We start from the raw sequence: 26,651 nt of genomic DNA on the forward strand, positions 1-26,651 counted from the left end.
TATTTGTTACAATTGAAGGCTTTCATGTAAAAAGGGCACATGTAGCATTTTGGGTTGATTTTTATTTTTTGTGGGATTGAGCTAATTTTTGGCAGACTGACTTGTTTTGACATGAAAAGCATCATTGCGTTATTGTTGTTGTTGATTTGTGCTTCATTTTTGAGAAATAACATATGCCAAAAAATTTTAAAATTAAACGAGACTTACCTGTAAGGTGAAGTTTGATTGGAATTCTATGAGTCATTGGTCAGGAGCTAGGGAGTCACGTGAGATAGAGCGCGGGAACCTGAGCATTCAGTCTTTAAATCCTGTGAGTGGACACAATTTCTCACTAGTTTAGGGTGGGCTGAAAAAACATATGCCCAATGTTGTGTAAGAATAGAGTGGGCACGTGACTCCCTAGCTCCTGACCAATGACTCATAGAATTCCAATCAAACTTCACCTTACAGGTAAGTCTCGTTTAATTTTAAAATTTTTTGGCATTTTTCGGGAAACCAAAGGGTGATTTCCAAAGGAGCCACCATCTGGAAGGAAGATAACTGTGGATAAAGCACTTCTGGCTGTGTTAATACCACTATACGATAGGCCATTTTCATACTGCTGATAAAGAAATTCCAGACCATTCTCTATAGAAGCTGAAAGGGGATTAATACACCTTGAATGACAGAACTCTTGCCATCGCTGGTGGTAAGTCTGGTACTGCTTTTGCGTACCCGTTCACCAGGATTGCATGATGATCTTTGCAGCCCCAGCCGAAATTCCTCTGCTTGTAAGGAGATCCCTGACAAGTGGCAGACCAGTAGTTGAAGTTTCTTGTGTAGTGGGTGCAGCAGGTGGGGATGTGCTGGTAGGTACAGTGTGTCTTCCTTCCTAGGTAGCATGAGAGGAAAATCAATGAGCATATTCATTAAATATGGCCACCAAGTCTGAGTTGGCCAGTGTGGAACTACTAGTAAGCCCGTAGCTTCCTCGTCAGAAATCTTTTGTAATACCCGCTGTATGACACTAAATGGGGGGAATGCATAAAAGGTATACCCCTTCCAGGAGATGTGAAAGGCATTGATGGCATGGGCCTCTGGGTCAGGCTGGTATGCAACATAGGGCTTTAACTGGAAATTCAATCTAGAGGCAAACAAATCCACATTAGGAGTCACGCCTAATTTTTTAGTAGCAGCATCAAAAATTGGCTTCTGTAAAGTCCATTCTGTTTCTTTCCGGGGCAGCCGTGACTCTCTATCTGCCTCAGTATTTTGTTTTCCAGGAATATGTGCAACTGATAGCCAAACACTATGGTCTATGCACCACAACCAGATTTGGTGTGAAAGTTCATTGTTTACTCGAGAATGGCATGTGCCCATTTGGTTAATGGTAGTAACTGCAGTAGTGTTATCAACCAGGAGTTTCACATGTTTACCCTGGACTACACTTGAGAAAGATTTCAAGGCAAGGGAAACAGCAAGCATTTCCAAATAATTAATGTCATGCTGTGCTTCTTCTGGATACCAATTCCCTCCAGAGGTGACTGTATCAATACAGCAACCCCATCCAATCAGAGAAGCATCTGTTGTCATAGTAACCTGGGGGTCTCCATGGTTGATAAGGTTATAGGCTGTGGGCAGTGCAGTGACCCACCATTTTAGGTCAATTATGGCTTCCTGGGATAAGTTCATGTTCTTATCAAAATTCCCTCTGTGTAGTTTTAGAGCTCGCGTTTTGTCCATTTCAAGGAACCTATGGTGTAATGGGCCATACATCACCCCTGGAAAACTAGAGGTCATAAGCCCAAGTACTTGAGCCACATCCCTTATAGAAGGGGAGACAGTAGCGAGCAGATTTTCACATGCATCTTTTAATTTTAGAGCTGTCTGGAGTCAGTGAAACCTGCATCAAAATAGAGTTGAGAACAAAACCAAGGAAAGTTATAATTTGTGTCGGAAGTAGGACAGACTTTTCAGGGTGAATTACAAACCCTACTTTGTCAAGCAAACTGGTTGTATCAATGACATTTTTGGTACATTGGCAGAGATTATCTGCTGTCAACCAGGAGTCGTCTATATATGCAACTGAAATGTGCCCCTGTTGTCTCAAAAGTGAAAAAACCGGCTTTAGCAGCTTTGTGAACTTCCTAGGGCAAAGTGCTAATCCATTCGGAAAACACACAAATTGGTACAAGGCTCCTTTCCATTCAAACTTAAGAAATTTTTGATGGTCCTTACATATTGGCACTGAGTAATAGGCGTCTTTCAGGTCTATGGATGCCATGTAGCACCTCGGCTTCATTAGCCTGATGGCAGACCAGATGTTGTCCATTTTAAAATGATAGTGAGTTACATTTGCATTAAAACATTTCAAGTTTAAAATCATTCGAAAAGAGCCATCCTTTTTGGGTCTGGTAAAGATAGGTGATACAAATTCCCCTGGCTCGTGTTGGCAAGGTTGAATAACTCCCTTCTTGAGGAGCTGGGTTATTTCCAAATCAACCGATTCTGTTTGTATTTCTGATAACTTAGGTTGCATAAAGGGTTTGACCTGCATTGGCAGAGAATCAAATTCAATATATTGACCAGTAACAGTCTCTAAAACTTCAGGATCAGAAGTCAACTCTTGCCATATGTGGGAATAAGCGGCTAAACTGCCTGCTTTGAATGTTTGTATTCTCCCCTGAAAATACTTTAAAAGTGATGGTAAAATAACTTTAAATTCGCTTACCGGGGTGGTGCTAAGAGTCGCAATAATGTTACTGGTTACTTCCGGGCCATTTGGCCGGTCTGTTTCTTCCAGTGGTGTTGATATGGAGTCGACTTCTTGTACGACTGGTTGCCCGGAGGCGTTTTGCCTAAAAAAGGCTTCCACTGCTGGTTATTACCTGGCGTGTGCGATTTGCCATAGGATCGCCTATTGGCGGAGTTAGAGGGGCTTGCCGTGCTACTGATCTTGTTTGAAGCATGGATGTGATTAAGTTGCGTTTGCAGTTGATCGCCAAACAAAAAATTTGTAATAGGCACGTGTGAAGCACACAGTGTGGCATAGTCTTTGTGCAGTGTTGGGCGAATGGCTTCACGCCTCCTTTGGGATATTTCGAAGCTGATATGCCCAAGAAGTGCTAATGCATCGGCATTCATTCGGACCATATTGTCAACATCAACTTTACCGTCCTCGGCACGAGCCTTCAACAACATATCGGTCGTTTGTGCGGTTATATTACCGACCTTCATAAGTGTGGTTTGCAAGTTTGACAACTTCAGGTCCTTGCCCCTCGTGTGCCGATCGAGGCGCCCCCAGATTTCAGGGTTTACCTTCGGAATGATTAGCCGATCACAGTTTATCGGTCGAAGGTATTTATCCGATTTTTCCTTGAGGTTTGTCTCGTCAAGCTTAGTAAGCCACCTCAAGTTTACGATCTTGGCAAGTTTCTCAGACACTTTCGGGGCAGTTTTCTCCGTGTCGGTGAGAGACTGCGTGATGTCATCAAGTAAAGAATCGCTTTCATCATCTGCACTGGCTTCGCACGTGGAGCCGTTGCTCTTGTCGGCGACAACTTTAGGTCGTTTGTTTGCAGCCAAAAGTGCGTCTGCATCTGATTCCTCTGTGTCAGAGTTATCCCCTGTTGACGGGGATTTCCGTTTTGTGGCAGGTTCTGCCGTTGTGGGGGTCTGAGTTTCCCCTTTCTCTTTCAATGATCTGAGCGATGCGCCCATTTCGGTCATGTTCTTATTCAACGACTGGAGGGCCGCAAGTATAGCGTCGTTGGCACTAAAAGACCCTCCAGAAAAGCCGTCAGATTCCTCACTCAGCAATGCTTCCTCATGCATCGAAGAAGGATCGTTTTTATCCATTTTCTGATGAATTTTCGAAGGATAATTCAATCATACGACTGACTGCTCAAAGGTCAACGCTCGAACTGAATGCTCAGGTTCCCGCGCTCTATCTCACGTGACTCACTAGTGACTTAGACCAATGACGAAATAGAACTCAGTTTTCCTAGGGTATCTTTTGGAGATCTTATGTTGAGCAAAACACAAAAGAAACCTTTGTTTTGCTAAACGAAGGAGTCACCGAAGTGTGGTATTTGCCGCTAGTTTTATTATTTATATAATTACGCAGTTCTCTTACTGTTGCTTCATTAGCACAAGTGGATAAGGCGCTGAACGGGCCGTATCTGAGTTTGTTCTGTCGTGACACCAGTTCGATACGAGGTCAGTTGCTTTTTTTCCAGTCTATTTCTCTATTTCTTTCAAAAATCAAAACATCTACTTAAAAAAAACCGCGCTGTCGAAGCTGCTAAACGTAACCATTTAAGTTCGCGCTGCGTCAAAATCCATCTTCAAAGGACTCACTCCAAAAGATGCTGCTCAGAAAACTGAGTTTTTTTGCATACATTATTTCTCGAAAACGAAGTGCAAATCAACAAAAACAATTACGCAACGATGCTTTTCACGTCAAAACAAGTCAGTCTGCCAAAAATTAGCTTGATCCTGCAAAAAATAAAAATCGACCCAAAATGCCACATACGCCCTTTTTGCACAAAAGCCTTCAATTAATGGCCCAGTACTGGAATATATTCCTAACAACCAACATAAACAAGTCTAAAGAGCCTAAAGAGATTTAGTTCAGAATTGCTATGAAAAAAGATATTTTATCAATTTGCAAGTCTGATTGTTTGTTAATACTCTCTCTATAATTTTTTGACTTGGCTTGCTTTGTTATTTGCCTGATGATATCCTTGTAATAAAGATGGCATATTGCATTACAGCATTTATCTTCTCTCCTGCGTCTTAATTATCTACATCTTAGATCTAAGATGCACTTTTTTGAAATTAGCATTTCTCCTGTATTATTTCTAGTTGTCAGATGGCAAACGTTTTCAAATTGCTTGTCTGACAATGTACGCACTGCATATCTATTTTATATGACTTGTATTCTCATGCGCATTAGTATAGGCTACTTGGAGGCTCTTAATATTAGACAAATGAACTGCAAGGGAATAGACCTATTGCCCTTGTGTAAGTGGTAGGTGGCAATAGTTACAAAAACCTCTTGTATATTTTTTCTTTATTTCCCCCTGCAGGTTTTAGTGTGATCCAAGGTGGACCACTGCCCTGTTTTATGGAAGATCAGCTCAAAGATTGTAGAATAAAGATTCGCGTTGCTAACCAAGGCAGAAAGCAAATTTAGGTCAGGATTGGTGGAATTTGGCCTTTTAGAAGTGAAGTTATGTGCAAAGTAAATAACTTGAATACCTTAATTGGATGTCTGAGTTGGGAATTCTAGAAGTGTTGCTGCACATTCTTTCCTCTTAATGACTTCTAAAAATACAGCATTAAGGGTGGTATTAAGAATTGTAACCTCGTGAGCAAATACAGTAACCAAGATTAGTTTCAATTGGTGCTTTAGATGAGTATTGACCTTATTTACTAGCAGTGGCTACCAAAATTAATGTTATGGTTTTTATTTAGCTCATTTCAAAGAAGCCATGTTTCCTTTTCTTGCCAGTAAACGAAACAAAACTCTTTAAGCTGTTAAAACCAAGTTTTCTGAGGACGGTAGCAATCACAGGATGAGAAAGAAGCAGGTCTACAGGTTCTTCCTCAATTACCTAAAAGGGGTTCAAGGTAAGTGCTCTCCACGTCTTAAAGGCAATGAAAGGTCCAAAATTGGAGTGATTTGAAATTATTCTCATTAGTTAGACAAAAAGAAAGTCTGTGAGAAAGAACGACGCAAGCACTTGAGAAAGAAATTCGAAGCAGATGACCAAAGGTCAAGAATGATCTCCCACATGACGTCAAGCCATACTTCAATGTTCGTGATGAATTATCAGCACAAGATGGAATTGTCTTCAAAAGAGACAGATGTGTAGTTCCCAAATCCCTCAGACCAGTAGTCCTATCCAGAATCCACAGATCACACCTTGGCGTGGAAGGATGGTACAGACGCACAAGAGAAAGTGTTTACCAGCCAGGAATGAGCACAGTTGTGAAGAACTCTGTCAGCCAGTGTGAAACTTGCCGAACTTATGAGATCTCCCAGGAGGAGACACTCCACCCACGTGAGATACCTGACAGGCCGTGGTCCAAGGTTGCTGTTGACTTGTTTGAGACAAACAACCGACACTACCTCGTGACCGTAGACTACTACAGCAGTTACTGGGAATTCGACAAGTTGGAGTCCAACATCTAAAGCTGTTATCTACAAATTAAAGCTGCACTTTGAAAGGCATGGCATCCCAAACACTGTGTTTTCTGACAATGGCCCACAGTTTGATTTGGACGAATTCAGGAGCTTCGCATGAGATTGGAAATTCGATCATGTAACCTCAAGTCCTGAAAATTCGCAGTCCAACGGTATGCCCAAAAGCGTAATGAAGACTACGAAAACATTTATCATGAAGGCTAACAAAGACAGAACAGCCCCTCAGGTACAACAACAACAAAAACAATCTTTACTTTGTGCCCAGAAAAACTTTACAATGAAAATAATACATGCAATGTGAAAAAATAACAATGAAAAACAGAGCACAGCCACTTAGAAATAGCTAAGGGTAATCGAGCTAAGTGGCTGGGCCAACCGGAAAAAAATATTGCAATAACGTTACAGAATATATATAAAAAACAGGACACGATTTCATTCACACACGCACGCACACACACACACATACAGAGAACGAAAAAAGAAAAAATTAGTGTGCACACAGAAAAAAATAATAAAATTAAAAATTAAAGTACATCAATGTACCAGTCAGTAGTTGGAGATAATCAATTCTTTTAAGAGATTTTTGAAGCAAGCACGACTCTTAGATTTAAGTGAGTCATCAATGGAATTCCAAACTTTAGCACCAAAAAAACAAATGTTAAATTTGCCGTAATTAGTCCTAACTTTTGGCAGATAGTATGAAATCTTACTCGCCAGTCTGGTTTGGTATTGATGCACTTTGTTGATACTCTTAAAGAAATTATCAAAAATTAATGGCAGTCTATTAGAGTAATAGTTGTACATAAATAAAGCACTATATAAATATATTAAATCACTCACTTTAAGTATTTTTAATTTCTGAAAGAGTGGACCAGAGTGGGAATTATATTCTGAGAATGTCATTATTCTGACTGCTTTTTTTTGTAAGATGATAAGAGGTAAAAGAGTTGTTTGATATGTATTCCCCCAAGTTATTAAACTATAAGTCAAGAAGGGATAAATTCGTGAGTAATACAACTGTAAAAGGACCTGGTCTGTCACAGAGTGTGCCTGATCTTAGAGAGTATGCCAATACATCGCTTAATCTTTTTAGAAATATGTAAGATGTGATACTTCCAACTGAGATGCAAATCAATCAGGAGACCCAAATACTTTATGAATTTCTCTTGCATGATCTCCCTGTTAGAAATTGTTAATTTGACTATGTGACCCTTAACCTTTTGTGGGGGGTGAAAAATAATGAAATTTGTCTTATCAATATTTAAGGAAACCTTATTAGCCATAAGCCAGTCAGATACCATTTTCAGATTATCATTAACAATGGACTCAAGTTCAGCTAAATTAGAATTAGAGTAAAACAGATTAGTATTGTCTGCAAAAATGTGGAAGTCAAACACTACTGCACTTACTTAAATCCTTAATGTACAGGAGAAATAAAAGAGGGCCTGTTCTGTCGCACTTTGTAATAATCATCGCACTTTGTAATACCTGTCGCACTTTGTAATAAAACTGTCGCACTTTGTAATACCTGTCGCACTTTGTAATAACACTTGTCACACTTTGTAATAAAATAGCTGTCACACTTTGTAATAACAAGTTGTCGCACTTTGTAATAAATTAAGCTGTCGCACTTTGTAATAACAAGTTGTCACACTTTGTAATAAACTTTCAAATTTCCTTTGAATAGGATATTTGGTAGAAATTATATGACTTAACTAATCCCCCAAGGCACAAATACGTTCTTCCTTGATATTTTGCTCTGCATACTAAACTGACCGGACGAAAATGAAACTCGTTCTCCCCCACGCTTCTCGCAATTGTTATTTTGGAGATAACACAGCTTGCTTAGCAACGATGGAATGCAATAAGTGAACAGAGGGCAAATAACTCCTGGTAAAAAATAAAAAGATACGCGAGAGGGTTGAGTGCAAGGGTTAGTAAGGGAGATGGAGACTTCAAGTGACTTGCCACATGTTCTATATGAGGTAATTTTTGGGAGAGTAGTCACAGGATTTAAAATAGTTGCTACAATCATGGCTAAAAGTCGGGATACCTTGAACACCATTACAAGACAAATACCAAAATTCTTTTTGCTCTTTTTATTTCACCTTGTCGCGATTTCATGAAGTTACTTTATTCTTTTTTTAAATGACAACTGCATGTACTAAAAAGTGTGTTCATCCGTTTGCCTAAATAATAATGTACAGATTCGTTTTCGGTTCTACTCGAACAGCATCCCACGACATCTCATGGTCGCCACGTTGGCGACTCATTTTCAAGCCTGGTCACCAGAGGCAAAATTTTAGTCGCCATGGCGCCTAAACTGGTCGTAACTTGGAGGGTTAATATTTATAAGAACAATAATAATAATAATAATAATAATAATAAAGCTAAACAAATTATAATAAAGTTAATTAGTACATGGATAGTGAACATATGAACAACTCCACCATAGGCTCTTCCACTTATGGGCGGTCTTGGAGAAAAACGTCATTTAACTTTGTGTCAATTTTGACGCCTAGGAGCCGGCTTTTCTATTATGATAAGACTATTCTTTTATTGTGCAACTTCATAGTTTTTTCCTTCGATAAAGCCGGTATGGCATATAAATGGATCTTAGCCTTTATGAGCTGCCTTATGCTGTGTTTTTGCAGTTTCGGAGCAGAAAAGAAAGGGAGATATTTTCATTCATTAAGCGACAAGGCTTACGAGATGCTGTTGCTGCTGGTACAAGGAAATTTTAACGTGCCCGTGGCAGAACGCACACGCAAACAGAGGAATGCAGTAGTGCGCTATTGGTGCCAACGTGATAGCTTACACCTTGGACCTCAGTCTACCCCAACACTGTACTTTGATGGCAAGAAAGTAGTTAAGAAGTCGTCGATAGCAAGTCTTGTTGCAAAAACGTTTGATCAAGCAAAAGCTGGTGGATGTAAAAAACTGCGAAATCGAGCCGCAGATGGCTTCGCAGGTCTGAGCAAAAGAAATATCCTACGAGTGACAAACAACGAAGCGAAGTATCGCATACACAATGTCAAATTCACAAATAAAGCCACGCCAAGGCCAGTAACCGCCAGGACCATTCAAGGTCAACATCAAATTGACCTGATGGACTTAAGCAAAGAGGCTGTCAACCACAACAGGCACGTGTACAAGTATGTTCTAAGCGTAATGGATATTTTCAGTAGGTATTTGTGGTTGCGGCCGCTGGAAAAAAAGTCAAGCCAACATGTTAGTCGCGCACTTCAGAGGATCTATAGCGAGCACAGTCCACCGGATCGCCTTCAAAGTGACAGAGGAACAGAATTCGAAGGGAAGGTTAGAGCTCTTTGCAAACAGTTAAAAATAAAACTAATTAAATTGAGACCCTACCACCCGCAGTCACAGGGAAAGATTGAGAGATCGCACAGACGATTAAGAAAAAAAATCATGTACGACTTAGTATCCCTGGGTAAAAAAGGGGTTAACTGGGCAGCGAATCTTGAAGACTATAACCGGATTTTGAATGAAGAATGTAAAGAAGAACTTGGCTGGAGGTCTCCTTTCGAAATATACTATGGGCGGAAGTCAAATCAATTAGTGAAGGCGTCGCTGGACTGTGTAGATTCTGATGATAACATGGTTACCACAGCGCCAAATAAACGGGAATTGGCCTGCCACCTGAAGAAAGTAAAAAAGATCCGACGGAGAGCTAAGCTTTAAAGCAAGAAGCTTAACGATCGAATGGTAAAGAGCCACAAGCGACGCCACAAAGCAGAAACTTTTAAAGTAAAAGAACACGTTCTGGTACGCTACAGACCGCAAAAAGGAGGTAAACTTGCACCGAAAAGAAGGTTTGTTGTTAAAGGCACAGTAGTAAAGAAGAGAAAAACAAATCCTGATACATATAAAGTCAGATTTAGGCCTCCAAATTCTTCTAAACACATAGAAGAATGGTTTTCGGTAGAAGACATTGCAAGCATTAGAAAATGCCACCGAGGAAGCACAGCAGAAAATAAAACAATAAAACAGCAGAAAATAAAACAACTTCGAAAAAAAATGTACATACCGTTAACAGCCCGCGACCGTTTTCTGGATGTAGACTTTCCCAACATGGATTTGTCTCTCATGTACAATCCACCAGGTGACGGAAACTGTCAGTTTGGGGCACTGTGCTTCTGGTTAAACCGTCTCGGTATACACCGATCAGCAGAAACTGTCCGGGAAGAAATTATAAAGTACCTGACGAACAATCCAAACTACAGTGAAGGTATGCCTTTAGAGCTTTTTGCGGCCACACCCTGGGCAGAATATTTACACTCAATGGCAAAGAATGGCACCTATGGTGACCAAATAACTTTACAAGCGGCAGCAGATTTGTACAATATTGAAATTGTTGTAATTTCGACCTTGGGACCTGATGCCACAGCGGTAATTTCTCCCTCTTCTAGCATACCCACTGCAAGAGTTCAGCTGGGGCATTATGCAGAGAACCACGGAGAACACTACATATGTGTGGACGGCAGAGTGTCGCTGGAGGAGGAGGAGCAGGAGAAAAAGACAAATGGAGAGGTGGAAAAGGTGGAAGATGATGAGCAGGAAGAAAGGGCAGAAGAAGAGGTGGAAGATGATGGCGCGGATTTGTTATCTACTCAGGAGGATTACGCACACGGCCAGTATATGGTAAAGGAAAGAGAGGTGCCTGAACAAGATCAACATCGTATACAAATCCCCATCCACTTTGTTGGAAACGAGACCGTTGGAATGGTTTCCACGAACGACGCAACCACCCCCATAGAAAGGCTCCTGAATGAAATTTTAGAGAAAATACTTTCTGAGGTGTTATTATCTTCTGGTTTTTCCTGGCCTAACCATGTATGCCGGATGTATAATAACCTATGTTCAGTCAACGTCCGTTTTCGTGATATCACCCGTAGACTGGTCTCGATGCTCCCAAGTATTTACTTCTCTGAGGGTGGTGAACTTGGCATCGTTAGCATCAGGAGCCTAATTAAAAAGTTTGGATCTTCGAGTGGTGTTGTGCTGGAGGTACGGCGAATAGTTGCCAGTCCAAATTGGGCAAATGCTTGGCTGGATCTGCGATTTCGTGGTTTGGGATCGTTTATCATCCTCAACATATTCTGGCGAAAAAGTCAAAAGTAGCATTTTGTTGAAATCTGCTTTGTCATTATTATCCACTCGGCTAGAATAGAATCACCCATGGTCTTTTAATGACTTTTTGCTTTAAAACAAAAAACAGTTCCTTGAACTGAGGAGAGAGAAACATTCTGTTCGTTCAGTTGTGTATTAAGTATTTATAAACAACTAGTTAATTCCGTTTCATGTTATAGTTCGTTGTTGTTTATTCAAGGTTGAAATAGACTTTTATTCAATGGTTCTGATTCAATGCTTTAATACCACATATACTGATTACGGCTATGATGGTTGCTGTTCCATATTCTGGCTTATGTCAAGCCAATGCGATTTTTGAATTAAAATACAATACTATTTCACAATTATTCTATTCAACTATAGTTAACGGTCCCTTCTTAGAGGACTCCCAGTCAAAGCCTTTATTTCCGGATCGTACCATTTTGTACAGCTGTTATAAATACCAGCAAGATGTGTCCTCTACTCTTTTACTGATACACTATGTCCCTGCAAGTTGCTTTCCAGTTTCGTCCTCTCTAAAACTCCCACGGAAACAAACCTTTTTATTTTCATCCGCAGGAGATGCCAGTATATTTAAAATTCGAATCTTTATTTAAGATGTGATAAATACCTTTTTAATACCTGAATTAAGCTATCATTTACAAATTAAACATGCAATAGGGTCTCATTTGTACGATAAATTAGACTAGTACCTAGCCAATGGAGCGGCTTAACAAAACCAATTTTTAAGTCATTATTCGTGATGACAAAGTGTTTCTGTTGTGATACATCGTAGTCAAGACAAATAACAATTGCGAGAAGCGTGGGGGAGAACACGTTTCTTTTTCATCTCCTCAGTTTAGTATACAAAGTAAAATATCAAAGAAGGACGTATTTGTGCCCTGGGGGATTAGTTAAGTCATATAATTTCTACCAAATATCCTATTCAAAGGAAATTTGAAAGCTTATTACAAAGTGTGACAACTTGTTATTACAAAGTGTGACAGCTTAATTTATTACAAAGTGCGACAACTTGTTATTACAAAGTGTGACAGCTATTTTATTACAAAGTGTGACAAGTGTTATTACAAAGTGCGACAGTTTTATTACAAAGTGCGACAGGTATTACAAAGTGCGATGATTATTACAAAGTGCGACAGAACAGGGCCTAACACAGAACCCTGTGGGACACCACGAGTAATAAGAGTGTCATCAGATTTAGTACTACCAATTGTAACATACTGCCTCATATTGTTTAAATAGGAAGCAAACCAGTCATTGACAATACCACGGATTCCATGATGGGTTAATTTCTTTAGTAATATGCTATGGTCAACAAAATCAAAGGCTTTGGCAAAATCAAGAAAAATAGGCCATCTTCAATTGCTCTTTGAATTTTGTCTGTAGTAAAAAGAGTTGCATGTAGAGTGGAATGATCTCTCCTAAAGCCAAATTGTTTGTCATATAGAATATTATATTTATCAATAAAAGTAATGTCTCTTGTATACAAGCTTCTCCAGGATTTTATTGAAAATGGAGAGCGGTGAGATGGGTCGATAGTTATTCATGCAAGTGACTGAGTCCTTTTTATGTACTGGAATAACATCAGCTATCTTAAATTGGTCAGGCACACACCCACTACTAAAGGAAAGATTAAAGATAAATTCCAAGGGAAATGATATGCAGGTTTTTAATAGCTTTAGCAGGCATACTGGAATGCTAAAAGGACCAGAAGCCTTGGATGAGTTTAGGCTAGTAATTTCATTCTGTATCTCTACTGCAGAAACATGGAAAAGCATAAAGCTGTTTGCCTGCGAGGGCCCAAGAAAGTCTAGGGGATCAATATCAACTTGAGGAATCTCTTCTGCTAACTTTCTGCCAATTTCTGAAAAATATTTATTAAAAGCTGAAGCAATAGCCTTGGAATCAACAATTACATTATTGCCAACAACAATTTTAGAGGGAGAGTTGAATCCATTTGGTTTCAGGGTAATTAACTCTTTGATGCCTGCCCAGGTTTTTTAGATATTTTTACTATTTGCAATAAAGTAATTATGGTAGTAATTCTGTTTGCTGACTTTAAGCAGTTGGGTAATCTTATTCCGATAAACTTATATTTAGTTAAGAAATATATATTCCTAGTTTCTGAGAAACGTTTATAAAACTTCTCCTCCAGCCTAATAGATACTTTGATGCCAGGAGTCACCCAAGGCTTGGATAATGACTTAATTTCTTTCTGAGTAAATTTACGGAGAGGAGCGTGCTTATAGATTAATTCAGAAATACAGAGATAGAAATTCTGAAAAACTGTGTTAACATCAGACACTTCAGATTCATTAATTAAGACCTCTGACCAGTTCACCTTGCTAACCTCTGAAATAAGTGCTTCATTATCAAGCCTGGAGTAATCCCTTTTATACATCTTAAATTTTTTTTGGAGGATTAGATAACTTTGTGTTAATCAAAAAGTTAGGCAAATGATCTGTTATGCCACACAGTATATTACCACTTATAGCATGGTGCTCTAGTGAATTAAAAAAAATGTTATCAATGAATGATAGGTTATTCTAGTAGGTTTCAAAATCTGTGGATGGAATGCATAGGATCCTAGAGTATTGACAATATCTTCTGTCTCAGAATGAGAGTCATAATTTAAAAGATTGATATTAAAATCACCCATCAGAAAACAAAATTTACCTTCTCTATTTATTTTCTCGGTCACCTTATAGAAAAAGTCAGCACTTTTGGCAATATTTTGATCAGGATGCCTATATATTAATCCACAGACAATATTATGCTGAAGTGGGACCTCAATTTCGATCGAAATGGACTCAAATTCTGGATTGGTAGTGCAAAAGTCATCACATTTAATGTATGAAAGATTGTCTTTGATGTAGAAACCAACACCCGCAGAATTAGACATGGATGGTTGAGACAGGAAACAATAACCAGGGAGATTAGTATTCAAATAAGAATCCATTCCAACTTTGATTTTAGTTTCGGAAAGGCCAATAACAGAGAAAGAATAATTCAAGTCTCTTCACATTTGGAAGAAATCATCAAAGTTTGCTGCAAGACTTCTAATATCAAAGTGCAGGGCAGAAAATGCCTTATCAGAAATGGTTGATCGAATATCTTTATTAGAGTGGAACTCATGAATTGAGTAATATCCAAAATTAGTCACGGAAGGTAAATTCAGGTCAATATTAATGCTGGATAAATTACAATTATTATTAATAGATGCAGATAAATCAAAACTTGGTAAAGACTCTAAATTTGATCTGGATGTTTTTTGAGAGCAAAGACAATCTGTGTTGGAATTATAGACCAGTAGCTCAACCAGTTCATGGTCTTCCACAGAATTAAAAGGAAAAATTTTGTTACGACAGTGCAGGCAGAGCCACAAGTCACAGGTCGCAGCAAAATAGTTGTACTCCCTAACAGATAAAGCAGTACATTTTAGGTGAAACCATCAGAGGCAAGAGTGACACTGGATGCCTCTACAATTTTCGTTCACAGGCCTCACACAGTTCCTACACTTAGGCACTATCATTAATGTAATAAGAGATAAAGGAGAATTTCAATTCTTTCTTGACTTTTAGGGCTGCTTTGAATAATTTTTTCCTTGTCTAAGTAAGGCTTTCAGAGATGAATATTTTGTTTCTCTCTGCCGATGTACCAGCAAGATCCCTTAATGATTTGTTTTGAGTTTGTACCTTGCTCTGTAAAATTTCTCCTTGACATGCCTCTTTACAAACTTTCCTATAATACTCAAAGGTGGGGAATGCACAATACCGTCTTTGTCTGTCCAAGGAGGAATTGGAGGAAGCCTGTGGCTGATCGAGATGTCATCTTCGCCTAACTCTACATCGAGAAGGCTGGCCACTTGTTTCACAACCTCATTAGTGTTTTCGTCACGGCTAACCAGAATTCCTTTGATTTCAACACATTCTCGGCGCATGTATTGCTCTTGTTCATCCAGGAGAACAACATTCTCCTTAACGTTGCTGATAATAGTGTTAAGTTGAGCTTTAAGACCACTGTTCTCCAGATCAAGAGTTTTCACAGTCCTTGCAAGGTTGACCACTTTCTCCAACAACTTATGGTGCTTGTCGTCTTTAAAGTTCAAAGAATTCTCAATTGGCTCTAGTTTTAGCCTTAGTATTTTCTCCAACTCATCGTGTGTAAGATGCACAACCATTATGGAATAAGAACAACGATAAAAACTTAAAAACACTACACAAAACTTCAAAAAACTTAGAAAATTTGATGGCCGTCGTAAGGCACATCCATATTGTTTGCTGACCTGATCCTGGACCACAGAAACACACCTCAGTGGGCATGAAAAGCACTCCAGCACATCGCTAATGAGTCAATGAACCAAGACATTTCCCCCAACAAGTGAGAGGGTCCTTGAACCTTTAATTTTACTACGGCTACATTTGAAATTTGGACGGTGCTGCTCCATTGATTCCAGCGAATCGTTACTGATGTGGTTAAGTGGTGACACATCCTCTGGGAATGACATTACATTACCATACCAGGAGCACTTACGGGACAAACAAGAATCCAACTTTTTAACCTTTACATCGACAATCTAGCGTCACACATTCTCAGGCCCTGTCCAAGCCATAACAATAATGATAGTAACATTGTGACAATAATTAAAAAACATCATCTTCATCATCTTCAGCAGCAGCAGCACCATCATTATTATTATTATTATTACAAAAGTAATAACAGTAAATCATTGTTACAATGAACCATCAGAAAGACCCTCCACCTCTCAACACAGAATGGTCGTACCCGAAGATCCCATATATTTCCAAATGACTCAACTACAGTATCACTAGTATTTTCCGAAAAGAGGGCATACCAGTGCGTGTCACATAAATACCTGCTACCATTCTTACAGGAAAATGAATTTATTTTTTTATTTGTTAAGGAAAAGCGAGGTGATGATTCCTTGTCATTTTTTTTAATGGCCCTGCATCATCCCTTCGTTCATTGTTAAGTCAAAGGGACCATTGCCTTCTAAATCATGATTAGTTTCAACGTCAGGAAGAAATTGTCAATGAGATGATCCGTATCAGGTACATCACACAGTCCGTTGCTCCTGTTACCTGCAGTAATCTAAAAAGGATTTTTTAGTTTTCTCTGTATCAGCGGGCATTTTCCATTTACAAAAAATTTCAGAAAAATTCTATTGGGAATTTCCGTTTGGGAAAAGCGCGTTCCATTTGTCACAAGTCCCATTCAGTCACAGGCCCCTATCTGTAGCTTCTCTGAATCTCCCGCGAATATTTAAACTGGAAGCCAATGAGGCCCATCAGATGTTGTTTTTGTGCGAAATGTCATTGCACCATAAGACAGAATCTCTTTTAAGGACTTCTTCTTTAAAGGATTACATGATGCCATTTTTGGCTGTTACACACGCACACACACAAACCCTACACACCTCCTCGTTGGCTCACAGGGCAACTACGCCTGCACATTACTTTCATTGCTAACGCAAAAATCTCACTAACAGGGATTGAAACCATTAAATGCTGGTTCCATAAAAGTTATACAATAGTCTGCAAAAGCATAGTGAGTAGTGGATGCTCAAAAGAGGACAAGATTGAAGCGGATTATGAGACCAACTTAAAAAAAAGTATTGTTGTATAAAGAACATGTGTAATGCAAGCAGTTATGAGTAATTGGTTTGTTGACAAAGATTGATTGGTAGATGAATTTACTGGTTGATGGACTGTTTGATTGGATGATTCATTCATTGGTTGATTTCTTTTGCAGTAAAAGAAGTAAATTCAAAGATGAAAAAAGGCATCGCATGCCTTGAGTGACCTGTTAATTCTTAGCGCTGCCCTATCTACAACTAGAATAGCTTTTATTTACATTTGAAAATCAAAAAAAGGTCACCCCAGCCTCGCCTCCACTTACAGACCAGGTTACTGAGCAAGAACTGTAAGGTATGGATCTTTTGACAAACAGTATGATGCATGTTTATAACCAAACATGTAATGTGAACAGGGCTCAAAACTAACGTTGTAGCTTTCTAGCACAATGGCCAGTAAGAGTAGCCAAAGTAAATTTTGGGTAGCCAATTAAGGGGGGTAGGAGATACATTGTACAGTTACATAGTCAGAATAATCTTGTTTTTGCGACTTATCGGAAAAAGCTTTCCTAGAAAAATCAACTAGCCAAAACTACATTTTACCAGACTTTGGCCAGTTGTCTACCATTAGTCTTGCATCCTGGTGACCAATATGATTATCCTACATGTGTGGCCGCGTGCCAAAGCACTGACAGGCACCACGCATTTTACTTTACTCAGTACCAAAAACTTTTGAACAATCTCAATGTTGCCACTCATTTATCTGTAAATAACGATCTAGCACATAGATAGATTCCGTTTATTATCAGCAGAGTGCTAAATGTGTCTAAAACGACAATAAATATTGCAGTATTAACTAATGGCAATACAGTAAAATAAGAATAACAATTTCACTGAAAGTACTATTTAGAGTTAAGATGTCTGCATAGACTTTTATGATGAGCGATACCATTCTGACAAGGTTGTATTAAAAGGTAGGTAAAGTCTGCATACGAGCCAAGTGGCCCACCAGGCCGGAGCTTGTCCTGGTTTCCATAGCATGAAGCAAATAGGAGTATCTCTACTCCCCCCTGGATGGGATGCTAGTCCATCACATTTCTGTTGTCATACGAAAATGGCTCTTGAATTCATCTGGCAAATAGGACGGCATGATAATTTCCACGAAGTTGTAAATTCTATTTTAATTGTACCGTGTGTAGCATCAGCCAATGGCACTCAAAACAATATGAATATTTCTAAGGTGAACAAGAGTTCCAGAGAGTTGGCCATTTTCAATTTTTGAGGGCAAAATTGTGAATGGAACAGGCTTATTGTTTTCCACTCTGGTGCAGTACACCGGAAAATTCTGTACCATTCACCTATGGAAATTTCCGGAAATTCACACCGGAATTTTTGGTCAAATGGTAAGCCCCCCATATTAATGGGTCACATTGAGCAGACTTAACTTGGAAGGAAAATGAATGGTGACACCGATCACAAGTTACTTCTTTGATTCTTCTTCGTACTTCTGGTAAGGAATCTACAACTTCATTGTAATGATATTCCTGCATCCTTGTGTCGGCAGGGCTAAAGTACAGTTCACAAGTTATGGGTCACAGGTCACAGGATACAGGTCACAAGTTACAGTTACAGGTCACAGGTCACAGGTCAAAAAAATAATTATGAATTCCAGAAGTTTTGTTATTTGGATGTCAACAATATCAAAGAACAATGACAGACCTACATAGATTCCCTGGCCCTAATGAATTGTGATTGTGATACATCCATGAATTGTGATACACCAGCTAGCCTTCAATTAGATTTTTGCTCTAACAAGCATACAGTGAAACCTGTGTTAAGTGCACCCCATATTAAGTAGACACCCTGTATCAAGTGGACACCAGCTTGAATTCGAGATTTTCTTCCTACATTTACTCTAAAATAAACTTGCATTCAGCTGACACCTCTGTTAAGCAGATGCAGACAATAATATAAAGCCATTTTGTTGCACAAAACTTGCAATAAGCAGAAACTTCAAAGCTTTTTACTTCTGAAAGCTCAGCTCGGACATCTTTAACATTGTTCAGTGACATTGTTTTAAAACTAAGTAGATTATTCCGATATAGATATAGAATTGAGTTTAAAATACTTTTAATTACTTTTAAGATTCTTAATTTTTTAGTGCCTACTTATTTATCTTCTCTTTTTTCTCTTAGGCTCCCATCCAAATATAGTCTAAGGAATTCTAGCGATAAACTTTTACTTAGTTATCCACGTTTTAAACCAAAAGGTACACTAGGTGACCATTCTTTTACCTGTGCTGCACCGAAACTTTGGAATGCGCTACCATTTGACATAAGAAGCGCCAGCACTGTTAGTATTTATGAAGCCAAGCTAAAAACTCACCTTTTCTGTCATGCATTTTTATCATAGCTGTTTTTATTATTGTAAGTTTACTTTTAATTGTAATTTTGGCTTTTTAGCCTTTTTATTCCGTTTCTAATCTTGTCATGTGCATTTAAACATTTTATGAAATTTGCGCATTATAAATGTTATCATTATTATTATTATTATCATTATTATTATTATTCCAGTCTAACTCAACTCATCCATCTTTTTCCTTATTTGGATGTAACTAGGGCTTGCTGACAATTTAACAAAATTGCTGCGATGAACATAGAATGGAATAGAAGAAGCAGAGAAAATGCTTGCTCAATGCATGTTAAAAGAAATTAAAAAAGACATAAGATGATTTGTTCTGTACATGTTCTGTATCTGTTCTGTTCGCATTCCCAAACCCGTTCGGTATCCGTTCTGTACCTGTCTGCAAATGCATTCCCTGTTAGATTACTTGTGAGCAGTACTGTATTTGTACGAGTCTGTATTGCATTGGTGGTATTATTGTTTACTCGCATTGTCAAAAGCATTTCGGGCCCCAAATTGAGAAAGATCTTGTTTGTGATGTGTTAGCGGGAAAGCGTGGACCATCATGTAACAAGATGGCTCAAATTCCAAACAAAAAAGTGTTTTACGTCCGGTTTGTTAAACCAGAAGGGGAACTTGAGGAAGAAGAGAATCGCAGCCGTGGGGTAAGCGTTAACAAGTGAATGTTAAACTCAAGTGTAGCACTGTCGAAGCCTAACACGAATATTATTCATGATAGCAGTTAGGTATGTTTATGTATTAGACACTGCCCGATTCTGATACTACATGGATCTACATGATTTTCTAAGTTACTTTTAAATCATCACATTAATGGACGACCACTCAAAAAAGACACCCCATTACATCTGCCAGGGTTATGTATGTCAAGCGATGCAATTGAAAAGGTAAAATGTGTTCTCTGGCGAAAAAATTTAACATCTATAAGCTTTGGGCTGTCAGTCTGCAACCTTTGACAAATAATATTCAAATTTAAATGGGAAATAAATACATCAACAACTTTGTAATCATAGAAATCTAGTTAACTCAAATGATAATCGTGCTGTGAAATTCTTAAAAGTGTTTTTGATGTGCAATTTGTAACCTTTGAATTCTTTCTTGTCCTGTTTTAATTATTTGTCTCTTTTGCATTGTATATACCAAAGCCCAAGAGAGCTCGATATGATAAGGCTTCAACAACTAGTTCACTTCCAAGTCTTAAGAAGCAGTATGGGAGTCTAGTCAGTAAAGTTTACCCAAAAAGCCTCTCAGTTGTAGAAATGTTAAAGCTGGGGAATGTCATTGCAAAGAAGACAACGACCATTATTGATATCTTCACATTTAACATTGAGCATATGGAATGGTCCACTGCTCCAGTGACTGTAGAATTTAGGATAGCTGACAAGCCATTTGCATCTGGTGGATTTAGAGAGGCATTCAAAGCCACTAGTGACACTCTTGGATTTAGCGGGGTGACTTGGGTCATCAAAAAATACCTGAAGGGTACTTTGGATGATATTATTAAAACAAATCAGACTGTTGAGAGTCACACAAGAAAGGCTGTGCAGATGCATCATTTAGCCAGAAATTTCACATCCCAATTGAAAGAGAAAGTGGAAAAGGAAACATTAACAGAGTTTGGCGTTACCTTTCACTATAAGAAGGTATTCCTAGGCAAGATGAGTGAGGGTGACTATGTGACTATTGAAGAATTCATTGATGGTGTGTTTGTTAAGTATATCAACAACAATGGGGACATTTGCACTGAGGATGATGTCCTGTGTGACAAGGCTCAGTGTTTTGCACATTTCACATATGAAAAGTCACAGGGAAAGCTCATGGTACTAGATGTTCAGGGTGCAAGACTTAACTTGTATGACCCCGAAATTGCCTCGGTAGAATTAACAGATGGTGACGGTTCCTTGCGTTTCTGCAATGGCAACTTGGCAGAGGGAGCTATTAAGAATTTCTTTGCAAAACACAAGTGCAATTTTTATTGTAGGATCTTGCAGCTTAAGTTGCTGCCATTGGCATCCCAGTAAGAAAGTAAATGTTTATTAGCTGACTTTTTTTAGGTTATTTTTATATGGAGCTGGTCTGCCTAAGTTGACTAAGGTCCCAGTTGGCAGCACAAATTAGCTAAAACATCTCAAGTTAACTCTTAACAATGTGATTGAGACAAAAACAAAAAAAAGCTTTACTTTACCAAGAATGCCTGCCACAAACCTGTGTGCAGTGCAACCAAAATATTGGCAATATACAATCAAAAAAGAATTGCAAGGATATTGCCAGCCTGCACAAGTGGATTGGTCAGAGCAATTAATTTTGTATTTCCTGGCCCACACAACTGGGCTGATGTGTTCCATGTTATTGGTTTCTTTGCTGTTTAATTCTTGTTTGTAAAGTTACTGTTGTTGCTGTTACTGGATGAAATATTCTTTCATAGAAATTAGCCATTTTGTTGGACAGATAGCATCTCCTTTATTCTGTTTTAGTGTTGTTGTTCATGCTATACAGCCTGTAAATGAAAATATGCAGTTTCATTTTTTCCTATGTTACAGTTCAAATAAAGATAAATTTGGTCAAACTTGGAGTGAAAATTTGCTTTTTAAGTACAGATATGCATCATTGCATTCATCTGGCCTTATGGTCTCAAAGTCTGGAATGATTCTTTGACATTCAGCTCTCACTTCTGGGGTAAGAAAATCATCAGACACGTGAAGAACTCCAGACTCGGTTGCTGCTTCTTCTAATTGTTCTTCAGTTACTGGAAAACCTGTCAATGTTAGGAAGGCAAGATTAAATTAATCATTTGAATTTTATGTGAACCATTATAATCTACTTCATGGTTTTGTCTCTGCTTCACATGTATCTGTTTTTTGACATAAATGAACCACCACCAGGGATTAAATGTAAGTGTTTCCTACCTAATTTTCCATTTGGATGTCTAAACAAAACTATTCACAATTAAACATGGAAAGGGGGGGGGGTGGGGAAGGGATTTAGGTATGACAAGATACCTTCAGGATAATATTAAGTCATGTACCTACCACATTGTTCAAGGCCATACTGATCGGGAAAATTGTGAATGTGATTGGGGATGCCCACGGGAAGATTAGTATCTTTCTGTGCTCTTATTCGGTGTGTATTCCATACAGTCTCACGAAAGACATCTAGCTCTTTTTGAACCAGTGGTACCATAACAAATGCCAAAAGCAGCCTAACAGTTTACAAAAAAGCAGTTAGAAAAATGTACATGTATGACTATATGCATAACCAGGGGCTTCATTAATGGAGGACAACTGGTTTTCTTAGGCAGCCAAAACTTTTTGAATTGAACTTCTTTTCCGGAAAAACGGTCCTCTAAATTGTCAAATCAGGAAGACCAAACCAACTTCTCAGCTGGTCAATTTGCCTGGTGTCTGGCCCTTAACAAAACCCCTGCATAACCAGGTGACTTGTTGGTGTTTCAGCTATTTTGCCAAATTAATAGCAAATTCACAACAATCACAAGTCACAATCGCAAAAATCACAAATTTGTCAGCAAAAAATGAGGCAATGGGATCAAGAGGCCAAGATAATTTTTTCCCACTGATTTTTGAGCTGCATGAGCAAATAAGGTTGCAAGCACTTGAGTGAGTGGTCTTACTCATGTTCTAATCAGCTGAAAGACAAAAATAACGTCCTAAAGCAACCATGGAAGTGAAGTAAAAGTTGCTATCGCCAAGTAATAGTGCAGACATATATAACAGTCATGTCAAATTGACAATTAAAAATAGCAAATAAAGAACACTGGTTGTTCTAAGCTTGTGTACCTGTCTGTATCACTATGAGGATTGTAATGGCCCTGGTCCTTCAGCCAGGCTAATTGGTCTTTAAAGTACTTCTCCATTCTCTCATGCAATTCTTTCCACCACCTCTCTATCTAAAAATAAGTAAATTGTATGTGATGTCATGGATAATGTTTCTTAATATTTTCTTATTTTAACTAAATAATAACCATTCTTGGCACACTTAAAATACCTGTAGACTTCACGTTGCATTAAATTTTGAGGACAACTTCTCTTCTGAAGTACAGTCACAGAATTTCAATTTTCATTGTTGAGCTGTTATGAAAAGGTTTCTGAATGTGTTATTACATTCGGGTCAAATATTGCTCACCGCCAGTTTGTCTACAAGGGGCCATTATGGGGAAATATCAATACAGTGGTGAAAGGGTCCCCTAGGTAACACTGTGTGTGGTGTTGGTCAGTGTTACACACCTGATTTGAAGTTGAAGGGCCATACACAACAGTATTGTGTGGATCCATATCTCCATGATGTCGGCGTAAGAAGGAATGTATAGTGGCCATAGTACCGGTCTCAGTTCCCTTGTCAACTCTAAGTAACGCGGGTATAACTTTCGTTTGAAGTAGGTGTTCCAGATACCATTTTCCAATTAACTGTGGATCGGAATTTGTAATCCAAACTTTTAGCCCAAGCAGCTTCCTGCTTGCAGTATCCATGCAACCATATACTGCTAAGGGGAAAGTGGAGTTTTGGTAACCCATGAGTTTGTCATGGCCATCTAAAGAGTGGACCCAGTTGGCACCCCGAGTCGTGAAGTTTCCTTTCCTTCGTTCTTTCTTAGCTCCAACACCACCGCGCGCTTCGAGTCCTTCCGGGTCCAGTTCGTACATAACATCATAAACTTTGTCTCTCGTAACATTAAGCCCATATTCTTGTCTGATCTTCTTATGCATTGCTCGGTAACCTAAGAGCTGACCGGGGCCTTTCAACTCATTCTCGACAGCCTGCGTAACATCATCAACCCCAACGCTATTGTTATTGTAGTAAATTTCGAAGTGACGAAGCCTCCTGTCAAGGCTCCGGATGCTCCACGGGTATTGTGGAAAATCACGTTTCAAAAAATCCAAGATTTCTGATCTTTGCAAACTTTGCTGCACATATCGAGACATAGCATCCTTAAGATTATCATCATGGACCCAAGATGCCATACGACCGTCCGCCATTTTGAAAGATTTGGTAAACGTACGTATGGCGTGATGGGAAGATTAAATCTCGCAAGGTACGCTGGTAGTGGCAGCGCTCGGCCATGCCAAAATTGATTTTACTTTGCAATTGAAAGTGATCGTAACTTTTGATATGGCCAAGCGCTGCCACTAATATTGTTTTACATTCTTCTTTAAAAACATATTTCATTTCAGTTTACCTACACTTTGCCCTCTATTTCGCTAGCATTGTGCTTTAATAATGCTTTAACTTTAATTCTGAACCATGTTTGACTTTGCTGCGCACTTGCATTTCGTTTTACGTTGGCTTTCACTTTGCGTTTTATTTGCATTTTATTTCACACTTACAAGTAATTATAGTTTAATTTCCATTTTACTTTTATTTTAAATTAGCATCTGTTTTGTATTCCAAATCAATTTATTTCTAATTGATATCGTTATTTTGAAGTAAAATACCACCAAAAAAATTAGTGGCAGTCCTCGACCACCATAGAGGAGGAGAGTACTCTACAATTTCTTTGGCATGAGTATCCTCTGTGACCCAAGGACCCTTAGCCTTTACCACTCTCTGTTCAGCTGCAATTTTGCCACCCTAGCTATTCTGTGATATGTGTACAACAAAAGCCAACAAAAAAAGCCTACGCTTTGTGAGATAAGTGGGACCTTGCGTGGTACAAACCTGGCTTGTTTTAACAGCCTTTAAAAATTCACCAGTAATTGCGAGTTCACCAACATGTTTCATCTCTAGGTTAGTTAATCCACGAGTTTGATGATAGGTCTCCTTTGATTACATTAAAGGGGAGGGTGGAGGAGTAAAAAACCTGAACCAGATGGTTGAACAAGTCATTTCCAAGTTGCTTTTACCTCTTTTTCAAAACAAGTCCTGCTGTACAATCTTTCATAAGGAAATCAGTTTGATTTCAAGACAATGACCGTGCAAGTTCAAAGCTTCAAGTTACATTCTCTGCCTACATCAGCAAGTCACACACCGTAAAGGAAAAGATCAACAAGAGAGTTTACAAACTTTCGATGGAAGCAGCTTTACTACAGGGAAAGTTACAATTAATCATGCTAAGGCAAAGGGCAAGAATTTGACTGAATGTGCCTACAAAAACGTGCCAAAATCAGTTGGTGGGAAAACCGGGAGAAGCTGAACAAAAAAGAAAGTGTAATCCACAGACCAAGTGTTTGACTGGTGAATATAAAGAGAGAGTTCCTACACCACCAAAACCAACTCTTGATACAACTACCTTTAAAGTCAAATGGCTCAACTTGAGGGTTTAGAGAAGTTATTGTAACTATGGTGTCATAACCAGCCTACAAGACCATTACCACATGGTGGCAGTAGTGGGATTAACATCGAACAGTGACTACTGCTGTTGTTGTTTTCCCTTCGGACCCTCAAGTACAGCTGTTTACGTCATGCTGTATACGGCTGTCCTCAGTCGGGTGTTTACTTAAAATGCCCAGTCAAGGCAAATCTGTTCATCTGCCTGTCAAACTTGCCTCAACTGCCAAATTATCTTTCATTCTACTTACGTTGTGTAATAAGCTCCTCCAGCTCTGGCTCCAGCCCCTCAAACTCCAGCTTTCCAGCAACCACAGGTTTCTACTCCTAAGCCACTTTAAGTCAATGGCTATCAAGCAGATAATTGGAAAATGTGGAAGCAAGGATGGAATAACTATTGTGTCATAACTGGCCTACAAGACCAAACCAAACCCCAAAAAGATGAAGTGGAAGTAGTTCCTCCACCACCATGGGGCTTTGTTCTTGCCAAACTAGAACTCAGGCAAATTCCTAATCGTGATTTTATTATTGAGAGAAAAGCCATCATGCCTTGCAAGGCTAGTTGATGCATTACCCATAATACCCTAGATGCTGGTTAGTAAGAACTTTGTGACATGGTTTATAAAATCTTGAAAAGTCCTTGAATTTGCTTAAGGTATCTGAAAAGTACTTGATTTCTTAATTAAGGCTTGAAAAGTCCTTGAAATTTAGCTTTGAGTACATCCTATCACTTTTAAAATACATGAAATGATTTTGCTCAGGAAAATTTGCCACTAACAACTTTTAGAAGAGGAAGATGACTATCGAAAATGTCAGCATAAAATGTGAATGCATACAGGAAGCAAAATTTAAATCTTCGCCTAAATTTGAGGCTTCTGAGGTGTGGTTGTAAGCCATATGCTATTGTGTTAAGGGGTAACATGATGATCTGTGAGTAAATAGGAAGCATTTGTTTGCAATTCAAATTAGCAATGGGGAAATGCATATTCAACCATAGATTAAGTGATGAAAAGTTAA

At 38.8% G+C, this 26,651-nt stretch overlaps 6 protein-coding genes across 6 annotated transcripts; 2 read left to right on the forward strand and 4 right to left on the reverse strand.

Moving 5' to 3' along the window:
• Positions 1-627: 627 nt before the first annotated feature.
• On the reverse strand, positions 628-1,671 carry LOC149099905 (uncharacterized). Its single transcript, XM_089276931.1, has one exon. The coding sequence runs from the start codon at positions 1,669-1,671 to the stop codon at positions 628-630; it is 1,044 nt and encodes a 347-aa protein (XP_089133057.1).
• LOC149099906 (uncharacterized) lies at positions 831-4,239 on the reverse strand. The gene is made up of 2 exons (XM_089278368.1): positions 2,711-4,239; positions 831-871 (listed from the first exon to the last, which is right to left on the reverse strand). The coding sequence occupies exon 1, from the start codon at positions 3,835-3,837 to the stop codon at positions 2,746-2,748; it is 1,092 nt and encodes a 363-aa protein (XP_089134494.1). The 5' UTR covers positions 3,838-4,239; the 3' UTR covers positions 831-871; positions 2,711-2,745.
• Positions 4,240-8,675: 4,436 nt separating this feature from the next.
• On the forward strand, positions 8,676-10,198 carry LOC149099907 (uncharacterized). Its single transcript, XM_089278367.1, has one exon. The coding sequence runs from the start codon at positions 8,789-8,791 to the stop codon at positions 9,890-9,892; it is 1,104 nt and encodes a 367-aa protein (XP_089134493.1). The 5' UTR covers positions 8,676-8,788; the 3' UTR covers positions 9,893-10,198.
• Positions 10,199-14,916: 4,718 nt separating this feature from the next.
• LOC149099908 (uncharacterized) lies at positions 14,917-15,521 on the reverse strand. Its single transcript, XM_089278385.1, has one exon. The coding sequence runs from the start codon at positions 15,519-15,521 to the stop codon at positions 15,012-15,014; it is 510 nt and encodes a 169-aa protein (XP_089134511.1). The 3' UTR covers positions 14,917-15,011.
• Positions 15,522-19,866: 4,345 nt separating this feature from the next.
• On the forward strand, positions 19,867-21,921 carry LOC110057527 (alpha-protein kinase vwkA-like). The gene is made up of 2 exons (XM_020764121.2): positions 19,867-20,002; positions 20,501-21,921. The coding sequence occupies exons 1-2, from the start codon at positions 19,913-19,915 to the stop codon at positions 21,374-21,376; spliced, it is 966 nt and encodes a 321-aa protein (XP_020619780.2). The 5' UTR covers positions 19,867-19,912; the 3' UTR covers positions 21,377-21,921.
• LOC110055562 (uncharacterized) lies at positions 21,791-24,361 on the reverse strand. Its single transcript, XM_089278364.1, has 4 exons — positions 23,597-24,361; positions 23,150-23,259; positions 22,385-22,554; positions 21,791-22,110 (listed from the first exon to the last, which is right to left on the reverse strand). Exons 1-4 carry the CDS (start codon positions 24,344-24,346, stop codon positions 21,917-21,919), a joined length of 1,224 nt encoding a protein of 407 aa, XP_089134490.1. The 5' UTR covers positions 24,347-24,361; the 3' UTR covers positions 21,791-21,916.
• Positions 24,362-26,651: the final 2,290 nt, after the last annotated feature.

The sequence above is a fragment of the Orbicella faveolata genome, unplaced genomic scaffold (assembly GCF_042242905.1).
Source record: "Orbicella faveolata isolate gen_17 unplaced genomic scaffold, um_ofav_v1 contig_46, whole genome shotgun sequence".
In the NCBI taxonomy this organism is placed as follows: domain Eukaryota; kingdom Metazoa; phylum Cnidaria; class Anthozoa; order Scleractinia; family Merulinidae; genus Orbicella; species Orbicella faveolata.

Coding starts and splice junctions, on each gene's coding strand:
- LOC149099908 (XM_089278385.1), bottom strand. CDS start 15,521: ATGGTTGTGCATCTTACACACGATGAGTTGGAGAAAATACTAAGGCTA.
- LOC110057527 (XM_020764121.2), top strand. CDS start 19,913: ATGGCTCAAATTCCAAACAAAAAAGTGTTTTACGTCCGGTTTGTTAAA. Junction 20,003..20,500: donor AAGAGAATCGCAGCCGTGGG/GTAAGCGTTAAC, acceptor TATATACCAAAG/CCCAAGAGAGCTCGATATGA.
- LOC149099906 (XM_089278368.1), bottom strand. CDS start 3,837: ATGGATAAAAACGATCCTTCTTCGATGCATGAGGAAGCATTGCTGAGT.
- LOC149099905 (XM_089276931.1), bottom strand. CDS start 1,671: ATGAACTTATCCCAGGAAGCCATAATTGACCTAAAATGGTGGGTCACT.
- LOC149099907 (XM_089278367.1), top strand. CDS start 8,789: ATGGCATATAAATGGATCTTAGCCTTTATGAGCTGCCTTATGCTGTGT.
- LOC110055562 (XM_089278364.1), bottom strand. CDS start 24,346: ATGGCGGACGGTCGTATGGCATCTTGGGTCCATGATGATAATCTTAAG. Junction 22,555..23,149: donor CCTCATAGTGATACAGACAG/GTACACAAGCTT, acceptor GTAAACTGTTAG/GCTGCTTTTGGCATTTGTTA. Junction 22,111..22,384: donor GTATGGCCTTGAACAATGTG/GTAGGTACATGA, acceptor TAACATTGACAG/GTTTTCCAGTAACTGAAGAA.